General features: G+C 36.5%; 1 protein-coding gene across 1 annotated transcript; it reads left to right on the forward strand.

Annotated features, from left to right (window-relative positions):
* The first annotated feature begins 226 nt into the window (after positions 1-226).
* On the forward strand, positions 227-3,486 carry LOC103423167 (uncharacterized). The gene is made up of 4 exons (XM_008361240.4): positions 227-639; positions 1,244-1,868; positions 2,202-2,478; positions 3,208-3,486. Exons 1-4 carry the CDS (start codon positions 528-530, stop codon positions 3,253-3,255), a joined length of 1,062 nt encoding a protein of 353 aa, XP_008359462.1. The 5' UTR covers positions 227-527; the 3' UTR covers positions 3,256-3,486.
* The last annotated feature ends 15,250 nt before the right edge of the window (positions 3,487-18,736 follow it).

An 18,736-nucleotide genomic window follows, 5' to 3' on the forward strand; every position in this document is an offset into this window, starting at 1 on the left:
AAAAAAATTAAAAATTTTTTTTTTGCCACGTGGTACACATTTGGCAGCCACATCAGTGTTTAACGGATCAATGAATGAAAAATGTGGCGGAGGTATTATTTTGAAATAAAATAATACTTGAGGTATGAAAATGAAATGTTTTAAAGATGTCGTATGAGATTGTAATAGACCTTAAACCTGAGAGTTTCTATATAATTTACCCATATTATTATTATTATTTTTGGAAAAAAAAAAATCCAAAAGCAGCATCTTCCCTTATCTTCCCTGTTTAGTTTGTGGGTTGGGGTGGGATTAGAAGAAGGTAGAAACCGAAAGGGTTTCTCATCTCCTGTCTCCTCGTTTTCCTTTGTAAATGCTTTCAGACCAATAACACCCGCAGTCCCTCTTCTTCCTCTTTGACCCGCCCAACACAGGGCAAGAGAGAAGAAGCAAGAGGAATCCAATTAATCATTACAACCTTCTTTTCTCTTCTATTCTCTTCTTTTCTAGAGAGACAAGGGAGAGAGAAACCAGCTCTTATCCTATCCATGGAATCCTCATCTTCTTCAGCTTCCAGCGATGGCCTTAACCTCAAAGAAGGGTCAATCGTTGACCCTTTCTTGGTCGAGGCTCTCCAGAATCCTCGTCACCGACTCACCAGTAAGTTTTTTTTTGTTTGATTTTATCTAATTTTTTATTATCTCTTGTTCTAAACCCTAGTTTAGTGTTGGATTTGATTTTGCGTGTATGGGTCTTTCTTTTGCTTTATTTGTGTGTTAAATTTTAATAATTTTGGATTTCCGATTTCGAAGTTTATGGGTCTAAGGGCTTATCTTTTTTGTTTAATTGTAAGTGGTTTTGGTTGAATTTGTTGGATTTGAATCTGGGTTTATTGTTATCTTAGATCTGGGTTTCTTATTGGTACCGCATGATATGATGTTGAATGTTTTCTATTCATGCTGAATTCTTTTTGTGTGTAATTTTGGACGGATCTGTTATCGATTCATTTATCCTCCCAAAACATGTTTATGAATGAATATGAAATTGGCCAATTATCTCTTAATTGTTTCTTATCTTGTCAAACCTTGATATGGTTAAATCAAATCCCAGAGTAAGCAACATTTAATCTATACGATTAACCTTGTCGTCGATTGTCCCCCTACGCGTGCTCTTTTATGCATTTGTGTCCTAGTTTTTGGCGACGGTTTCTTTGAATAGTTTGATATTTTACTTTTCTAATTAGCCGGATGTCTCTTCTTTTCAGTTTTGCGAATGGAACTTGATATCCAGAGGTTTCTGAAAAGTCCTGATCAGCAGCTGTTCGAGTTCCAACATTTCCCTACATCCTACCTTCGACTTGCTGCACATCGTGTTTCTCAACACTATGGCTTGCAGACTATGGTTCAGGATTGGGGCTCAGATGGTCAAGGGAATAGGATTTTGGTGAGGAAAACAGCAGAAAGCAAATACCCAGCAATTCAGTTATCCGAAATACCGGCTAAGCAGTCAGAAAACAATAGACATGAGCAGATTAAAATTGTCATCAAGCCCAGGTCTGATAAAAATAATATGAATGGAGCTAATGGAGCTGGGATCAAACGAAGTCCTGTGAGAAGTGTGGAAGAGAGGAAGGAGGAGTACGATCGGGCACGGGCTCGCATCTTTAGCAGCACTAGCAGTTCTGATTCTGATGATACGCCTTTTCAGTCTCTTACGGATGTGAAAAATGCATTTTTGAGCAGGGATGAGAATGAAAGTTTTAGGAACTCTGTGGTTGATTCAGAAAAGAATTTAAACGTAAAGGATCTTGGTTCTTCATATCGAGTTGCCATTTTTAGAGATAGGGAAAAAGATCGTACTGACCCAGATTATGATCGAAGTTATGAAAGGTAGGTGTCTATCTATTATATCAAAGAATTTGAGAGAACTTTGAAGATCTCTCAACCTAATAAGGACACTACAATCTTTGCACTGCTATACCATGTGTGCTTTCTATTACCTCTATTTCTTGAAACGCTTGAAAACTTTGATCTGGTCACCACCAGCTATCCTACTTTTACATATGTTTTCATATCTTGTGATCATGGAACTCTTTGTTTTAATATTAAGACATATAAACATACTAGATTTGCATTCTGAGCACAGTAATATATACAATTTTGTGTTGGAAATCAAATAAATAAATTATTAACTGAAAATGTTTAATTACACTACTGATACAGGTATGTCAGGAGTCTTCCTACCAATCAAGGATTTAACTTGGCACCTTTCAATATGCAAAAGGTTCAACCGCAGTTTTTGCAGTACGATGCTGTTTTCTCTCAGATGCCTAGGCATCAAGCTTCAATTAGTTATGGGCCTCCTTCAACCCCAGCTATGAGCCCTTTTTGTGCTGTGGGATTCAATCAGACATCTAGAGATGCTACGTACATGCAGTGGCCAAGTGCTTCAATGATGTATGCACATTCGTATGATCAGTTTAGGCAAGCTGTTATCCAGGTAACCAAAACTTAATACAGAAAATGGTTTGTTTGGAAGAAATTACAGATAGCTTTAATGTTAAGTTTTTGAAGTTGTGTTGCCACTTTAAACTTGCATGTTTTCAAATAGCTCCTCTTTTCCATGGTTCTTATATTACTTCAATTTTTTTCCGCGTCTTTCAGTTTACTTGATGCTAGAACTAATATCCCTCTAGGTGGGGTCACTTCTCTTTAAAATGTATTTGTTAATTAGTGCACAAAACTGAAGTGTTTTGAAGTTTCAAGAATCGGTAGGAATTTTGACAGTTCACCTCAGGAAAATGTGTGACAGAAACGTTGGTGTACAAAGGCTCAACCTCATGCCTTTGAACTTGGTGTACACTTTTGGCTGTTGTATCGTTGAATATTAATCTATAGATATAGAGAAATGAAGGATGGTGGGAGACGTGTAGAAGAAATGGAAAAGGAAACGCATGCTAAAAAAAACAATTTAAAAGTCGTTTTCACATCTAAGATTTTGTTTCCATTTATTCATTCTTTATTTCTTTCCCTCTCTACCATCACCCTGTGTCATCCCACATTTCTCCCATATACATTCTTCATATCTGCAGCACAAAAAAGTGATTAATCAGGCCCTTAATTTGGGCTATAAAGCATTTAGTGGAATACTACCTGTGCGTGTATGTCTGCTGTGCTTATCTTGTTTTTGCTACTGAATGTACGTATGCTTTTACTGGTCTCTTTGCAGGCTCCATTCTGTCACCAACCCCTGAGCTTTCATTCACAAAACCATTAATCCACGTTTAGGCGGGGATTTTACAACGGAGATGCAAGCAGAATTCTTTGTTCTTCTAGGATTAAAACAGAGTTAGGTCATTGTATTGAGACTTGGTGCCGCACAAGCTTTTTCCCTCCCGTTGTAGTTTGTGGTGGTGTCTGCTATTTTTGATCTTTTATATAGCCGAGGACTCTATTGTATTGTAATGACTCTTTATTCGACTATTGCCTAGCAACATTATACTTTTCATTTGGTGGGTCCTACTCTTTGTGATAACTCTTGATGTGTTCTTATGTTATTTGCATTGAGGTGTTCAGTTTGTTTTACGAGCTCCAGTTGGCTCTTATGTTGCTTCTCATATGAGTTGAGCTCGAGCCTCAGGACATGCCGATTGCGTTTTCAGCGTGTTCGGTTCTTCAATGAAATTTGCAATTTGATGCCCATTTTGATGTAAATTTCGGTGAAATAAAGGTCAAGTTTCAGCTGTTGTAAATTTTTTGGTTTAGGAATCCATAATGGGAGAGTTTGGACTCGCTTTTGATTGAGGCTCGCTAGGACTCTTCCTTACTACAATCACTGTCTGACAGTCCAATATAATTCATGAATATAAATAATTACTATTTGACCGTTGAAATGGTGATTATATTAAATACATATAAGTATTTTTGTTAAATCTCAAAAATAGATTCACGAAGTTTTAAGTGTTGAACTTGTGGGTCTCAGAAATTGCACACAATTAGATAGAAATAACTAAGAAACAAATTCACCTTGATTTAAATAAAATATTAATACATAACTACTTAAACTTTTAAGGTGATTTAAAATTGGTCTAAACTTTTTAATATATTTCAAATAACTACATAATGTTTTGGAAATAATCAATTGTTAGGTAACTAGCATTAAGTGATGATGTCACTATGTCACTACCATTAATTAATGACCTAACACTCCTGCAAATCATCACTTAACACTAGTGACCTAATGAATGTCTAGTTTTAAAACGTTAAGTAGTTATTTAGAATGTTTTAAAAGATTGAGACCAATTTAAAATTACTCATAAAAGTTGAGTAGTTATCTCCCTCAAAACTAGGGTTGAAATAGCTTATTCATACTTCCATCTCAAAATCTTTGCACCTATTTCTACATCACTCCCATCTCTAGATATCTCCTCATCTCCCATCTCAACATCAAACTCAAGCAATGGATTTGTAAATGTCCCAAACCCGTTTCCTTTTCATCTTCCCTTTTATTGAACTATTCGATGGTTCATCGCAGTGTCATTGTTCAACTGTCGATATGTCATATTTCTAGTCGTGCACGTCATTGCGTGCTTTATAACGGGTCAGTTCGACCCACTTGTACAAAGTCTCATTAACTTAATGCAAGGGATCACAGATAGGCCTATAAATATGAGGCTCCATAGCAAATGAGTGACCCTTTAACTACAATACAAATGAAGGAGCGACTTTTTAGATACAATACAAACCTAGAAGACTCGTAAATTTTCTGCATTGTTCAACACTCTCGAGACGAGCCACAAAAGACATAACCAAAGTGCCAACTCCTTCACCACCCAAATCAAACCTCTATAATTCTTGGATTAAACTCACACTTTGTTATTTTCAAACACCTTTGGAAATCAAATTAAAAGATCAATTCCTGTAAATAATTTACTCAAAAGATTGTAAACGTAAACATTCATTTAGTGGAATTTATTATTTTGTGGTCAAGCCGTATAAATGGTTCATGTGGTCATAATGTATTCGGAAGATAACTCATTTCTTAAAAAAACTCGAATTTAAACTCATGTGGTGTACTCTGTGAGTAAATTTAATCCAAAAGTAAATTTTCCGTATTTATGGGTAAAATTGTAATCTGATGTGTACACCTTCTTCTGCCTGCATCTCCCTACGCAACCCCAAACTCAGTTCGCGCGCAAGAGAAAATGGAGAGACCATTTTCAGTTTTCCACAGAGCTACCACCGCAACCATGGTGCCACCGTGTCTCCATGGGCCAAACCGGGCGCCTAGGCCCTCGCCGTCGGTTGGTCGTTGCTGGCTACCGCTTAGAAGAAGAAAGTGAACGCGGAAAAGAAAAGTCTCAGTGGAGGGGAAAACGAAACAGAGATACACACCATACCATCGAATAATCGGATTCGATCTTAGAGAAACCAAAGAGAGAGAGAATTCAAATCAGCGAGAAAAAGGAACGGGAAAAAAAAAATGAACAAAGTCAAGAGCTTGTTGAAGCCGAAACCTAACCCTTCGGAGCAACTCAGAGAACGGCAGCGGCGCCTCCGCCATGAGTGCCGCAACATGGAGCGCCAAATCAGAGGCAAAAGCTTCCTCCTTTCTTAATTTTTTTTCTTCTCGTTTTCAAATTATATGTAATTTTGCGTTTTGGGTTCAATTTATTTGGTGCAGAGTTCTTTTATTTTGTTCTTAATTCTTATCAATAATTTGAATTTTTGGGCTGAGATGGGTTTGTGTGTAACTGTTGATTAATTATAGTCTAAAAAGAAAGATGGGGTTTTTGTTTCATAGATATACAGAGAGAAGAGAAGGCCCAGGCGCCGGGTTCGGCTTCCTGCTCCTCGGCGGCGAGGGCCCAGGTGCCGGGTTTGGCCCACGGAGACACGGTGGCCGTCATGGTTGCGGTGGTAGCTCAGCTGAAAATAGTCTCTCTTTTTCTCTTGCATAGGGGAGATGCAGGAAGAAAAAGGTGCACGTCAAAGTATAATTTTACCATGTATTAACCGATAGATAACAAAAAAAATCATTTTTTTGACTAAATTTGGTAACGGAGTACACCATATAGATTTAAATCCGAGTTTTTTTAACACATAGATTATCTTTCGAATATCTTATGACAACATGAATCATTTATCCGATTTGACCTTATTTTGTAGACGTGCTATTGTTTCATTCGAACAAGAACGTTTGAATTTACAACCAAATTTAAATAATAGAATGTATAAAACATAAACGATAGAACACAATACTTGAAGACAGTCAAATATAAATATAAACGTCCCTTTTGTCTTTCTTTGACGTTGGAACACAATGTCTCAATTCTTTTTTTTCTTTTTTAACAAATGATATTATCTGCCACTAATACTACGGTCTAGTGGTATTCCTCTTCACTTGTAAGTGCGAGATCTTAGGTTCCATTCTCACCAAAGGTGAATTTGAACCACATTATTTCGAGCCCATTGTGAGGTTTAGTCTACCCCCACCCCTTTAGTGTAAATAATATCGTGTGTTCAAAAAAAAAAAAACCAACAAAACAAATGATATTATCTACACTAGGAGGTGGGAGAGTGATCTTTGACGATAATTGAACTTAAGACCTCTCACTTACTAGTATAATGGAATATCACTAGACTGTAGTACTACACCCCGAAGGTGTTACCTTTGAGTATACCTATGATCCTCTATACATTTTTGGCATAATAAGACCTTTGAAGAGGTTATGGGATTCGAAGTTTCATATCTGAGTTCAACTTTGCGCTTTGTTGTACTTAGCTCATTGAGTTAGATAGAACATCTCCTTCGTTGTTGATATATTGGTAAATATGCAGCATCATGCCTACATGCAACTAGTGAATTGGTATTGAAGACGTTTTTCCGCTACCCTGAAAGGTACTACAGATTTGGGCTAATCCTAACGTATCCTTAAAGGATTCGAACCCCTTGATCCTCAAAATGATGATTGCCTTGTTTGTTATGTTAATGCTTGTTACTTATCAAACCTGCACAAGGCACATCCCTAAATGGTTATGTCTTTACCATTAGGGATATTGCAATATATTGGAGGTCTATGATATGACCTTAGTTGCAAAATCTTTGAATCTTTCGAAGCACTTGTTGTTCATCTATCGTTGAGTCCCAACAACGATCCGTGTAAACTATGCCACATGTATCCACTCGACTAAGACATGATACATCAACAAAATCAACGCCAAGACATATTTTGTCTATGTCACATCAGCAAAGCATCAGAAGATTGAAGTCATGCAAGCTGACCCCATATAACCTTGCCGACCTCCACACGACGTCACTGCCGAAGTCAACCTTCCAGAAACTTGTCCGAGGAATTAGTATGCCTAACTATTCATATGCAATGCTTGTAGTTCTCATCTGGAAGTTTTGTCAAACTCAGAAGGAGTATCCAAAAGTATACTTACTTGATCTTGATGTGAAATTTAACTAGCATACAAATTAAACCCTATTAAGATAGTTGTAGTAAGGATAAGTAGGGATCGTTCTAGACCGGGGATTAACTAAGGATGCTAATCAACACAAATAAGACTCAAAAACACTAAACTAGACTCAGGAACACAAAACTAGACTCTTATGACTTAAAAATGACTCAAACTACTCAAAACAATACAATACTAGCAAATAGACTCAAAACAAACTCTAAGGAGTTATTTGGACGAATTTAAGACTAGTAAGACTCAAAACACTCAATTGGACAGATTTAAACACTTTTCTAACTAATCTAACACACTTAATTAAAGGGGGATTAATTTGGACGAAATTTAACTAAACTAAACAGATTGCAAACCAAAGTAAACTAGATATGAAATTGGGTGATTTGAATGGTAAAAACTTAGCCAGAGAATCCTTCTCCACCCATGAAACATATTCAACATAAATCGATTTCCAGTATTGTTTCTTTAAACCATGAATAACAATGCCCCAAATTAATTGTGAATGCACTAATTAACTTTCAGATTTCTCTAAATTCATTGAATTGAATGGACAGCGCACCACAACAAAGTATTCTTCTCAAGTCCCTATATAAACAGCATAATAGATATACATATCAAAGATCATTAAGTTCTATGAAAATCATAAGCATTGTCAAGGCAATCGTAACTATGAACTGCATTATACTCTTGCCAAGAATTTACTTAACATGATTGTAACTAGCAATCTCCACTACTTTTAATTATAAGGTTATAACGATTAGGTGAAATTCCCTTATAATCTAGCATTAAATCCCTGCATGCAAACTAAGTATGCATCCTCAATCAACACACAAGAATAAGTTCTCAATACGCAGATAAGTAAATCACATTCATGTTTTACGAAACCTTAACTGAAAGTAAACAATTCATATTAAACATATGTCCATGGCTTCGAATTCACCTCTAACTAAAAGGAATTTAGTTCCTCATGTTCATAATAATTAAAAAGCAAAGTAAAATAAACATGGCAACGAAACGAGGGAAGAAGGAACTCTTAAAACTCCAATGGTTGCAGGTGGCTTGCGGCACAAGGTCCTCTTCCTCCAATGGAAGCCACAACAAAGCTTCTTCTTCTCCAAGGTTGTGGCTGAATGTGTTTATGTGATGTAGAATGAATTGTGCGAAATATATGAGGGGTGGTGCTATGAATTGTGCGGCATAATGATTTATTTATATGCTAGGGTTTTCACAAATTCTGAAGGGAAAAGGCTTAGGGTTTATGGCACCAAATTCTTGGATGACAAGGATAAAGCTCGGCCCAATCCAAGGGGGAAAAGAACTAGGGTTTGTGCAGATTTTAGGGCTTCTAGAAGGACAAGGATGCGGCATATGTTAGGGACAGGGATACGCCTTCTAGAAGGGTATTTGTGTAGGTTTCTAGAAGGAACAAGGATAAAACATGTGGCACCTTTATAGGAACATGTTGTGGCTTCTAGAACCAAGTATTTAGGTCCCCTTGCAGCTGATTACTCATCTTCCAAGTCTTGAATTAATTTCTCCATCTCTTTAGCACATTCCTCGCTTCATTTGATCTTCAAAAAAATCCATTCCTTTTGCTCCACATGCATGTTATCCATTTCAACCCAAAAGTGCTCTAAAATGCACCAAAATACACTTTCTTGCCACTTTTGCCATTTGACCCTACAAACACACAAAAATAGGATAAAGTACTAAAATAACTAGGAACTAATAACATAAATGCAAGAAAACAAGCTAACTAAGTCGCATAAATATGCTCCTATCAGATCTTAATGTACTTTTTTCCCTACGATTAGGAGCATTTTTCCTACTGAGTTTTTGCTACCTAACTAGGTCTTGACGAGGCACCCATCCTGGGCTAATGATACCCTTATGAGCTCTTCTACTTGCGTCCAGAAGATGTTTAGTTTTGACCTAATACAACTTCTCACGTTTCTACTTAGTCTATGGGTTTTTCTCCCACCTTGGGTTTTACCATAGCGAGGTTTTGTGAGTTTTACCTTTTATGCATTCTTTTGTTGATTTGAGACTCACATTTGCTCATTATGCCGACGACTTCATCAACTGTATTTACTTCATCGATGAAGAACTGATGCGCCATTTTCTTGAGTATTTACACCCTCAAGGAGGAGTGTTGCAGTCCTATTAGATTAGGAAGTGATCATGTAAATCCTATCATATCTGGAATATCCCTTAGACTAGATATTATCCTATTAAAGTTGTAATCCTATTGTGGTAAGGAATTTTCCTTCCCTACTACTACTATAAATAAAAGCACAATAGGGTGAGATAACACACACCTCAAAATGGCACATCTCTCTCTTTCTCTCTATGCCACCGCACGCCCTCTCTCTTTATCCTTTATATTGTTTAGTAAATGAGGCCTATAACAAAAGAGTCATATTTCTACACATTAAACATTTGCCCATATATGTTTTGTCATCTCCTCTCCTCTTTTTGAAAATTTGACAAGTTTTTAAATCCTTTACATGGCAGGAAATATGAGAAATTCATAACATATGATATGCCCATAATGCAATTGACAACAACTAGCATTTGGCAAGACATAAGAAGGTTGCTTTTTTTGCTCGGATTGAATAATAATAATAATTCAACCATGTGGGCTGCCTATACTCAAACAAAATACATCTCATATTTTCACTAATGTTTTATTTTGTGGGTTATTGTCACGTCCCAAACCCGGGGTCGGTAATAAAAACTCGAACCCGAATCCAAAACGTGAGTTAAAAGCTCAATAAATAAAAGGAAATTGACATGGTTTGAAAAAAATGAACTTCTCTTATTAAAATAATTCATGATTCTTAAACAAATCAAGAATTCTTTACAACATATAGTAAATAAATGAATAAACTTTCTCTACTCCCATCTAATCCAATCTCATCCTGCCTACCCTCTTGAATGTCTAGTTCGTAAACCTGCATAACAATAGAGGGATGAGCTTTAACAGCTCAGTAGGGACATAACCTTATCACAGTAAATTGACAATATTAAATTAAGTGTCATGAAATCATATAGTCAAATATCAAATCATTATTGATAATAATGCATGAATGCAATGCAACCTCTTCAACTACCCCCGTTATTTATATAATAAAACACGAGGACCTGCACGTCCCATACCATACATTTTACCCCTGCAGCGGTGGTTCGAATATTCTATTATAGAAACTAACCCCTATATGATATCCCAAGTTCATAAACCCCTTTTACTAGTCATCTTATCTAATTCATTGATCTCCAGCCCAAATCACCCACATCAACAATTCTCGTCGATATCCTATTCTACTGTGCACATCGGGCTAGCCAGGAACTGGTTTCATAATGAATAGATTCAACTACACAAAAGATCCTTTCCAACTACCCTCATTTCCATACTTCCAATCTGAATACTGAAATTCCCAACACATCAACATGAATGATGCATAAATAATATCAATTTATCTTCCACATGTATCATAGTATATTCCTAACGAATAGCATTCCAGCAATAATTCCATATCCAATAACAAGTAAACATTTAACTTAAGCAATTAGCCAATTAATATTCAATCACATTAATCAACCAAAAAGATCAAGAATATTATAGCAATTCACGAAATTTAATAAAATTAATTTCCGTAAAGGTCTTCCTTATTTCCCCTACCTAGATTCCAAAGCTAAAGCAAAGATCCACCTCACTACCGAATAGCTAAGCTTCACGTACTTATCCATATCACTACCGAAAATAGTTAAGTTCCACGTACTTGAGGAAACTCCCTGATCGCTCTACTTTCTTTTATTTTCTAATCTCTCTATATGTATGTGCGTAGGTATGCATACACGTATGTGCGTAGGTATGCATACAAATATATGCATACATATATATCATATAGTATGTGTACGAACATATCGTTATAAATATATATAGACACTTATATATATATATATACACACACATACACACGTGAGTTGCAGAGCATGCATTGCATGCTAGCTCTCCCTCGAAAACAAATGGAGACGATCTCCTATTTATACCATAAATAAGGTGGCAAACTAGTTGTTCTCATTGGTTTACAAGTTTCTCTACAATCAACTCCACTTGCTATTACACCATTCCACGTTAGCTATAGGCTTCATTAGTCATCAACATAGCCTTCAATAATCATCACTCTAAAGTGCTTACTAAGCACTCTAAAAACACCAAGTGATAACACCTAAGCTACAGACTTTCCACCAAACATACTAATAATAGGATTAGTGTCCTTAGGTAGGCATGGTGAGTAAACACCACGTGGCAAACTTGGCCACTCAATGAATGCCATTTGTCCTCAATTTCCTAGTCCAATTGTAAATTTTGGAATCATAGAGAGTCTGAAATGTATTTCAAAAATACCATGAGCTTATAATAATTCCTACTATCTTCATATAAAGACCTTTTCGATAAATAGTTTCCAAATAATTCTCTAATTTGGTAATAAATTCTTGGGATCTCACAATCCACCCTCCTTGAAATAAATCTCGTCCTCAAGATTTACTTTAAACACTCAATTACTTGACAAGTCCAATGTTTTCACCTTTGATCGGACTCTAATTTCCATGTCAATCCATAGTTGCGTGTACAATAACAATTCATCTAATTCTCCAAGTCAAATTCAAAATCTTAAGCGACTAGTTTCTTGTGTTCATATCTAGTACTTAGTCGAACACACATAAACTTCCAAGAAAAGAAAATTGTAGGTACCTTTGCACAATTTTCTTAGCATGCTATTTATCGTATTTCTTATTCCACAAATCAATGGACATTTCACTGTAGAGTATCAAAGATCTGGTGGCCAGTCGGTCCCTTAACTCGAGCAAATGACAATAATTACATGAATAAGAAAAGAAACAAATAGCTAATACTTTCCGGTCATTATACCGCAAGTGCATTCACTGAATAGTGAACTACTCAACAAACGTAGATGAGTATCTAAATGTCGGATTCTCATCCCCGAATTGTTTCTTCGGCTTCATAGCTTATTGAACTCGTACACTGACCTTGATGGGAATTGCAACTTCAAATTCCTCATGGCATTTTTCTAGTAGTACCTTACCTTTAAGGTAATAAGAAGATCCAATCTTCCATCATTTTGTAAAGATTCCTACTCGCTAATTTTGTCCTCAAATTTTACCTAACACATCAAACATGTGCAAATATTTCCTTCGCATGTCAAACTCTAGTTCTCATGTGGTTTCTTCAGTTCCGTAGTATTGCCATCTCATCTTCACAGGAGGTACTTACCAATTCCTAAGCATTTTCCGTTAAACTATACAAATCGATCCTTTTTCATATGACACATTATGTATAAAGGATCATTTTGACTGCACCTTCAACACTACACTTGTGCGTTAATCTCCACACTTAGGTCATGGATTGAAACTCCAAAACATGTATACTCCAAGTATTTCTCTTGACTGTAAAATATCATCAAGCTCATGCTACCACAAAAATACATCTTATAACTTCAACTCTAACCTCATAATATTTCCCTCCAGAAGTCAAATTTGACAATTCAGCTTATTAATCCTTCATTGATAACTCTTCTTCCCTTGAAACTTAGAAACATTCCATTATCATTCCTTTAAGAAATTTCACCAATTGCATTGTCAACTCTCCAATATGCAATATTCACTTTGTATCAAAACACCATTTAAAATCCTTGTCCCACAAGTCTATCACAATACTATTGTCCACTAATGTCTTCCAAAAATTATGTCTTCAATCTCAATTTGTCAGATCTCATCTCAAACATCCTAAAAGCAGTTCAACTTAAAGTGAATACTCATCCAAGTATTTCTATAAATTCGTACATGCATTACTTATATCTCCAAATCCAAAATAATTAAATCCTCTTTGAAGAGTCACCACTAAATCACATGATGAGAAACTAAAATTTTACAGCAACCTATCACTTTATAATGTCAATCTGAAACTAATTTCATGATTCTACTAAACAACCAATATGTCAAATTATCTGACTATTCTAATCCTCTATTAACCAATAACTTCAACCGTGTATTAGTTTATCAAGGACTAAAATCTTACATTCTCCAATAACTTCATCTTATTTACTACTTCTACTACAAGACTAAATTCCACGTTAACATCCGTAAATTTATTTCTTGAACCTACAAATCCAACACTCCGTAGAGATAATTCATGGTACTAGAGTTCTTCAATTTGAGTCGGTAATACACAGACGTCATATATATTCATGCCTAAGGAACTAGATCATTGATTCATGACTCACCAGTAATATTCATTAAACCTTAAAGATATCTGTGTACAAGACACTCTTAGCTCCAATGATTACTTCCCTTAGTCATATAAACTTATACATATCAATCACTACTTAGCTTCCAAAACAAAGAGAGAATAAGTACTATGCATCATAAGCCCTTTGTTTTGTATTCCAATTATTGATAACCTTATGCATACTAATTATAAAATCATCTCCAAAAATTCAATGACTTTAATACATGTCAAGCAAATAAGAATTCTCTAATAGTCTTATTTTCACCATATATAATTCATATACCTAACTAATCTTAAAAACCTTGTCAATTTGTTCCCATTATTTCCTTTGGTTCAGTAGTAAGCCTTAACTCCACTTTTCCTTCAATTCATATCTTCTTCTTTTTTCTTCTGTTTGAATTCTAACCACAAGACAATTCCAACACAATTCTCATTCCGGTAACTACATTCCAGTCAAGTAGTGGTCCACCTCCAAATTTAAATAGGCCAATCTCTTATTCAATCCTATGAAATTTCAAGTCACTAAATTATGCCACTCCCACCTTCCCCTTCTCTATTGTCTTTCACTCTTTCTTTATACATCTATCACCAAGAGTGTATACTTGTGGTTTTAAAATCCTCAGCTCCTCAATTCTTTTTTCTTCTTAAAATTAACATAAGCTTATCCTCTAAAAATTACTCTCCTTCCGTACAAACGATATTATTAATATAGTTGCTCTTTTCTCCAACTTAATTTGATATCCAAACTCGCCATATCTTCCTCAAACTAGCTAACAAACAACCAAAGTTCATCCCTCATCTTAGAGCATCTTTCATCATCTCTACTATTTATTCAAGCCTAATTTATCATTATACAAAGTCTCAACAACATATTTATACATTTCCTTTGAATTCTTCAACACTGAAACATGTAGAATGCCTTCTGCATCAATATAGGTTCTCTCAAACTCTTCTGACTAGAATATAAATACCCAAGTCCTCATATTGAAGCACTAATTTTCCTTCATAATTATGATTCTCTGTATATAACAATAATTTTGCAAGTGATTCTCTAAAATCGTGAACCAACACTGAATTCAAGCCTAACTCCTCGAGCTCATATTTGTCACATCCCGGCCAGGGTCCACCACATCCCAAGCCCGTTCCATCACTGTAGCATGATATTATCCACTTTGGGCTTACCATTCCCTCACGGTTTTGTTTTTGAGAACTCATGAGCAACTTCCCAGTGGGTCACCCATCCTGAGAGTGCTCTAGCCTCCTTCTTGCTTAACTTCGGAGTTCGGACGGAACCCGAAGTCATTGAGCTCCCAAAAAGCCTCGTGCTAGGTAGAGGTAGGGATGAGAATATACATTTAAGGATCACTCCCCTGGGCGATGTAGGATGTTACAATCTAACACACCCCGACCGAGGTCAAGGCATACTGGCCGTCACGTGAGAGTGACATAGCCATGTACACAGTGTAGAAGCGATAAAGATAGCAAATATACGAATAATTGAAAACCACATTTCTAGAGTGCACTACTAACAGGAAGTGACAGGAGTTAGTTACAACCGTAAACACTCCTAATCAGAGCATAATAAGTTTAAGTGCAGTCCAGTAAGACAAGTACTAGTTACACAGTACCAGGAATGTCCTACTATTAATCAATTAGTTCAGAACTGTTGACGATCCCGAGCCACCAACAACAAGCTTACTTAGAACCTGGAGGGGCGCAAAACAGAAAACGTGAGTGGGCAAAAACAAATGTTTTACAAAATCATTTCATTTATCGATATACTAATCCCTCACTGTAAAACATGTATAATTTTCCCAGAATCAAGATATAAGCATATACATATATATATCTGAAATCATATCAATTCAGTTCATGCTTCACATAATCATATTCATATGTATGCCATGCCAAAATATAACAAAGTAAACAATCCAGGTAAGAATAATTTCATAGAAATATGATATGTTAGCCGGAACTCCTGTGGTAGTCTGTACGGCTGGATTCATAGCTCAAATTCAATCTAGCCGGAGTCATTACTATGACCTATACGGCAATATATTGCACATAAGTCGGAACCACTGAAAAGGGGTATGTACGACAATATCGAGTGAAATATAATTATGCTCAATTCTATTCTCTCATAATAGCCAGGCAATAAATCGCTAGTCACCTATGAGTCGGAACCATAATTAAGGTCTATACGACAAGACTGTGCACTTAAGTTGGATCCAATATGAGCATATAGTGCGGGAGGTGACGTAAATAAATTGGCTTATAATTCTCATCTCTGGCTAAATCACAATCACCCTAGGTGCAATTTTATGAGCTCAACATTATTTAATCACATATCACATCATCGATGATTCACATAACAAAACGTAACTCACCTGAACTTACCTATGCCTTCACAGCATCACATATATATATATATATATATATATATATATATATATGCCACCAGGAATGCATATTCAAAATATAAAAGCATTTGGCATTTTATTTTAAAGCATACTTTCTTTAAAATGCATTTCTGGGAAATATATCAAGTATATAAATATATACTGAAAACAAAAGCCCACTCACTGGTATGTCGACGGGTCGTAACCACCGAGTCACCCGTGGATACGTTCATCCTCGGGATAAGTCTCACCTATATGCGAATTAACTATAAAAACGTTATTTTAAAGCACATTGACAAAACTAGCTAATAACTTCTCATACATTGCTCAAAATGGGTATATGAATATACCACAGTGATCTACATAACCTCATGATCATCCTATATTTTTAGAATTATTTTTGGACCACACGCAACCATGCGCCGGTAAGGGCACGGCAAAACGTGCCGGCAAGGGCATGGTAAAACGCGCCCCCATGGGCGGCTAAACCTGATGGATTCCCTAACCACCGTTAGGGAATATTCCGTTAAACCTAACAGATTTCGTTAAAATTGACTGAAGGCGTCAGCATATTCCGTCTAAACTAACGGAATATGCCATCATCTTCTCCGGCAAGTCGCCGGTTGTCGGAAAACAGGGTAAAACTTTAAAACCCTTGTTCTCACTCATTTCTTCACCAAAACTTAAGAAATTTAAACCAAAATGAAGCTAAGGACAAGTAGAAACACGATATAACAATTTGGGTCCTTGAAATTCACGAGAACACGTCAGAAGTTACCTCGACTTTCCGGCCAAATTTAAAACTTCTCGATCTCCACTTTCTGACGTCCAAAATCCTCAAACGAACTATCCCTAGCCTCCTAGGGACCTCACAAAGCTTCTTATAAGCTTCAAATTCCATAAAAATAAGCCATAAGTTTTTGCATGAACAGTACCTCATTCGAGGTTAGGGTTTTCATGTGATTTCGAAGTAATTCTTACCTGTAAATGGTATGGATGTGTTCATCTGAGCTTTACGAACACAATGGTGCCATTTTCCACTTCGATCTGTCGCGTTTGCAAAGGTTTTGGTTGACGTCCGTACGAGTTCGAAGGAGAGAGAGATTGAGAGTCTGAGAGAGATGAGAGGGTACGGGAGAGAGAAGAGAGGGAATGTGTGTGTGGCCTAGGATTGGTCAACCACCAAAAAGTACCATAACTTAATCCTAATTGGTTCCAAACAATTAGGATTTAAGAATATTAACCCAAAGCTACACTTAAACCACATTACACAACTACGTTCTAGGGTATTTTCGTCAATTCACGCCGTCGATAAATATATATTTGGGATGGGCTGTGACAATCTCTCCACCTTATAAAATTTCGTCCTCGAAATTATACATAACAATTACATCCACTAATAATCATAAAACAATCGTGGATACATCTCTCTCATCCCATCCTCTATCTCCCAAGTAGCTTCTTCCACTGAATGATTTCTCCATAACACTTTTACCAAATGAACTGTCTTGTTCCTTAGTTTTTTATCCTTCCAATCCAACAAAGTCACTGGTTCCTCATCATAAGTCAAGTCCGAATTAATTTCCAAAGGTTGAGGAGGAATCACATGTGAAGGATCTGAAACATAATGTCGAAGCATTGAAATACATCGTGCGCCTTGGACAACTCTGGAGGCAACTGAAGCCTGTAAGCAACCTCACTGACTCGCTCGATGATCATATATGGTCCAATGTACCTAGGACTCAACTTTCCTTTCTTTCCAAATCGTACAACACCTTTCCAAGGTGATAGCTTCAGAAATACCCAATCGCCTACATTATACTTCCGATCAGTAGCATGCTTGTTTGCTAAGCTCTTTTGTCGATCTTGGGCAGCTTTCAGGTTAGACTTAATTACCTGAACATTTTAAGTTGTCACATCCACAATCTCAGGGCCTACTAAAACTCTTTCGCCAACCTCTGACCAACATAGAGGCGTACGACAAGATTTTCCATAAAGTGCCTCAAATGGTGTCATGCTAATGCACGAATGATAACTGTTGTTGTAGGCGAACTCCATCAAATCCAAACAATCATGCCAACTATCTCCAAACTGCAACACAGAAGATCTCAACATATCCTCTAATGTCTGAATGGTCCTCTCAAATTGTCCATCTATCTAAGGATAATATGCCATACTATAAAGCAATCTCGTACCAAGAGCTTCCTGGAATGCTATCTAGAACTTGGAAGTAAATCTGGGATCTCGATCCGAGATAATATTAAGTGGCACACCATGGTACTTCACAATCTGTGATATAAATAACTTAGCTAATCGGCTTAACGAATACTTCTCCCTAACTGGAATAAAATGCGCTGACTTCGTAAGCCGATCAACTACCACCTAAATGTCATCATAACCATTTTGTGTGCGAGGAAGCTTGTACACAAAATCCATAGTAATATTTTCCCATTTCCACTGTGGAATGGGAAGTGGCTGCATCAAACCAAACGGCTTCTTTCTTTCAACTTTAACATGTTTGCAAATGGCACACCTACTCACATATTCGGCAATTTCTCTTTTCATACCTG

This window comes from Malus domestica, chromosome 12 (assembly GCF_042453785.1).
Source record: "Malus domestica chromosome 12, GDT2T_hap1".
Taxonomy (NCBI): domain Eukaryota; kingdom Viridiplantae; phylum Streptophyta; class Magnoliopsida; order Rosales; family Rosaceae; genus Malus; species Malus domestica.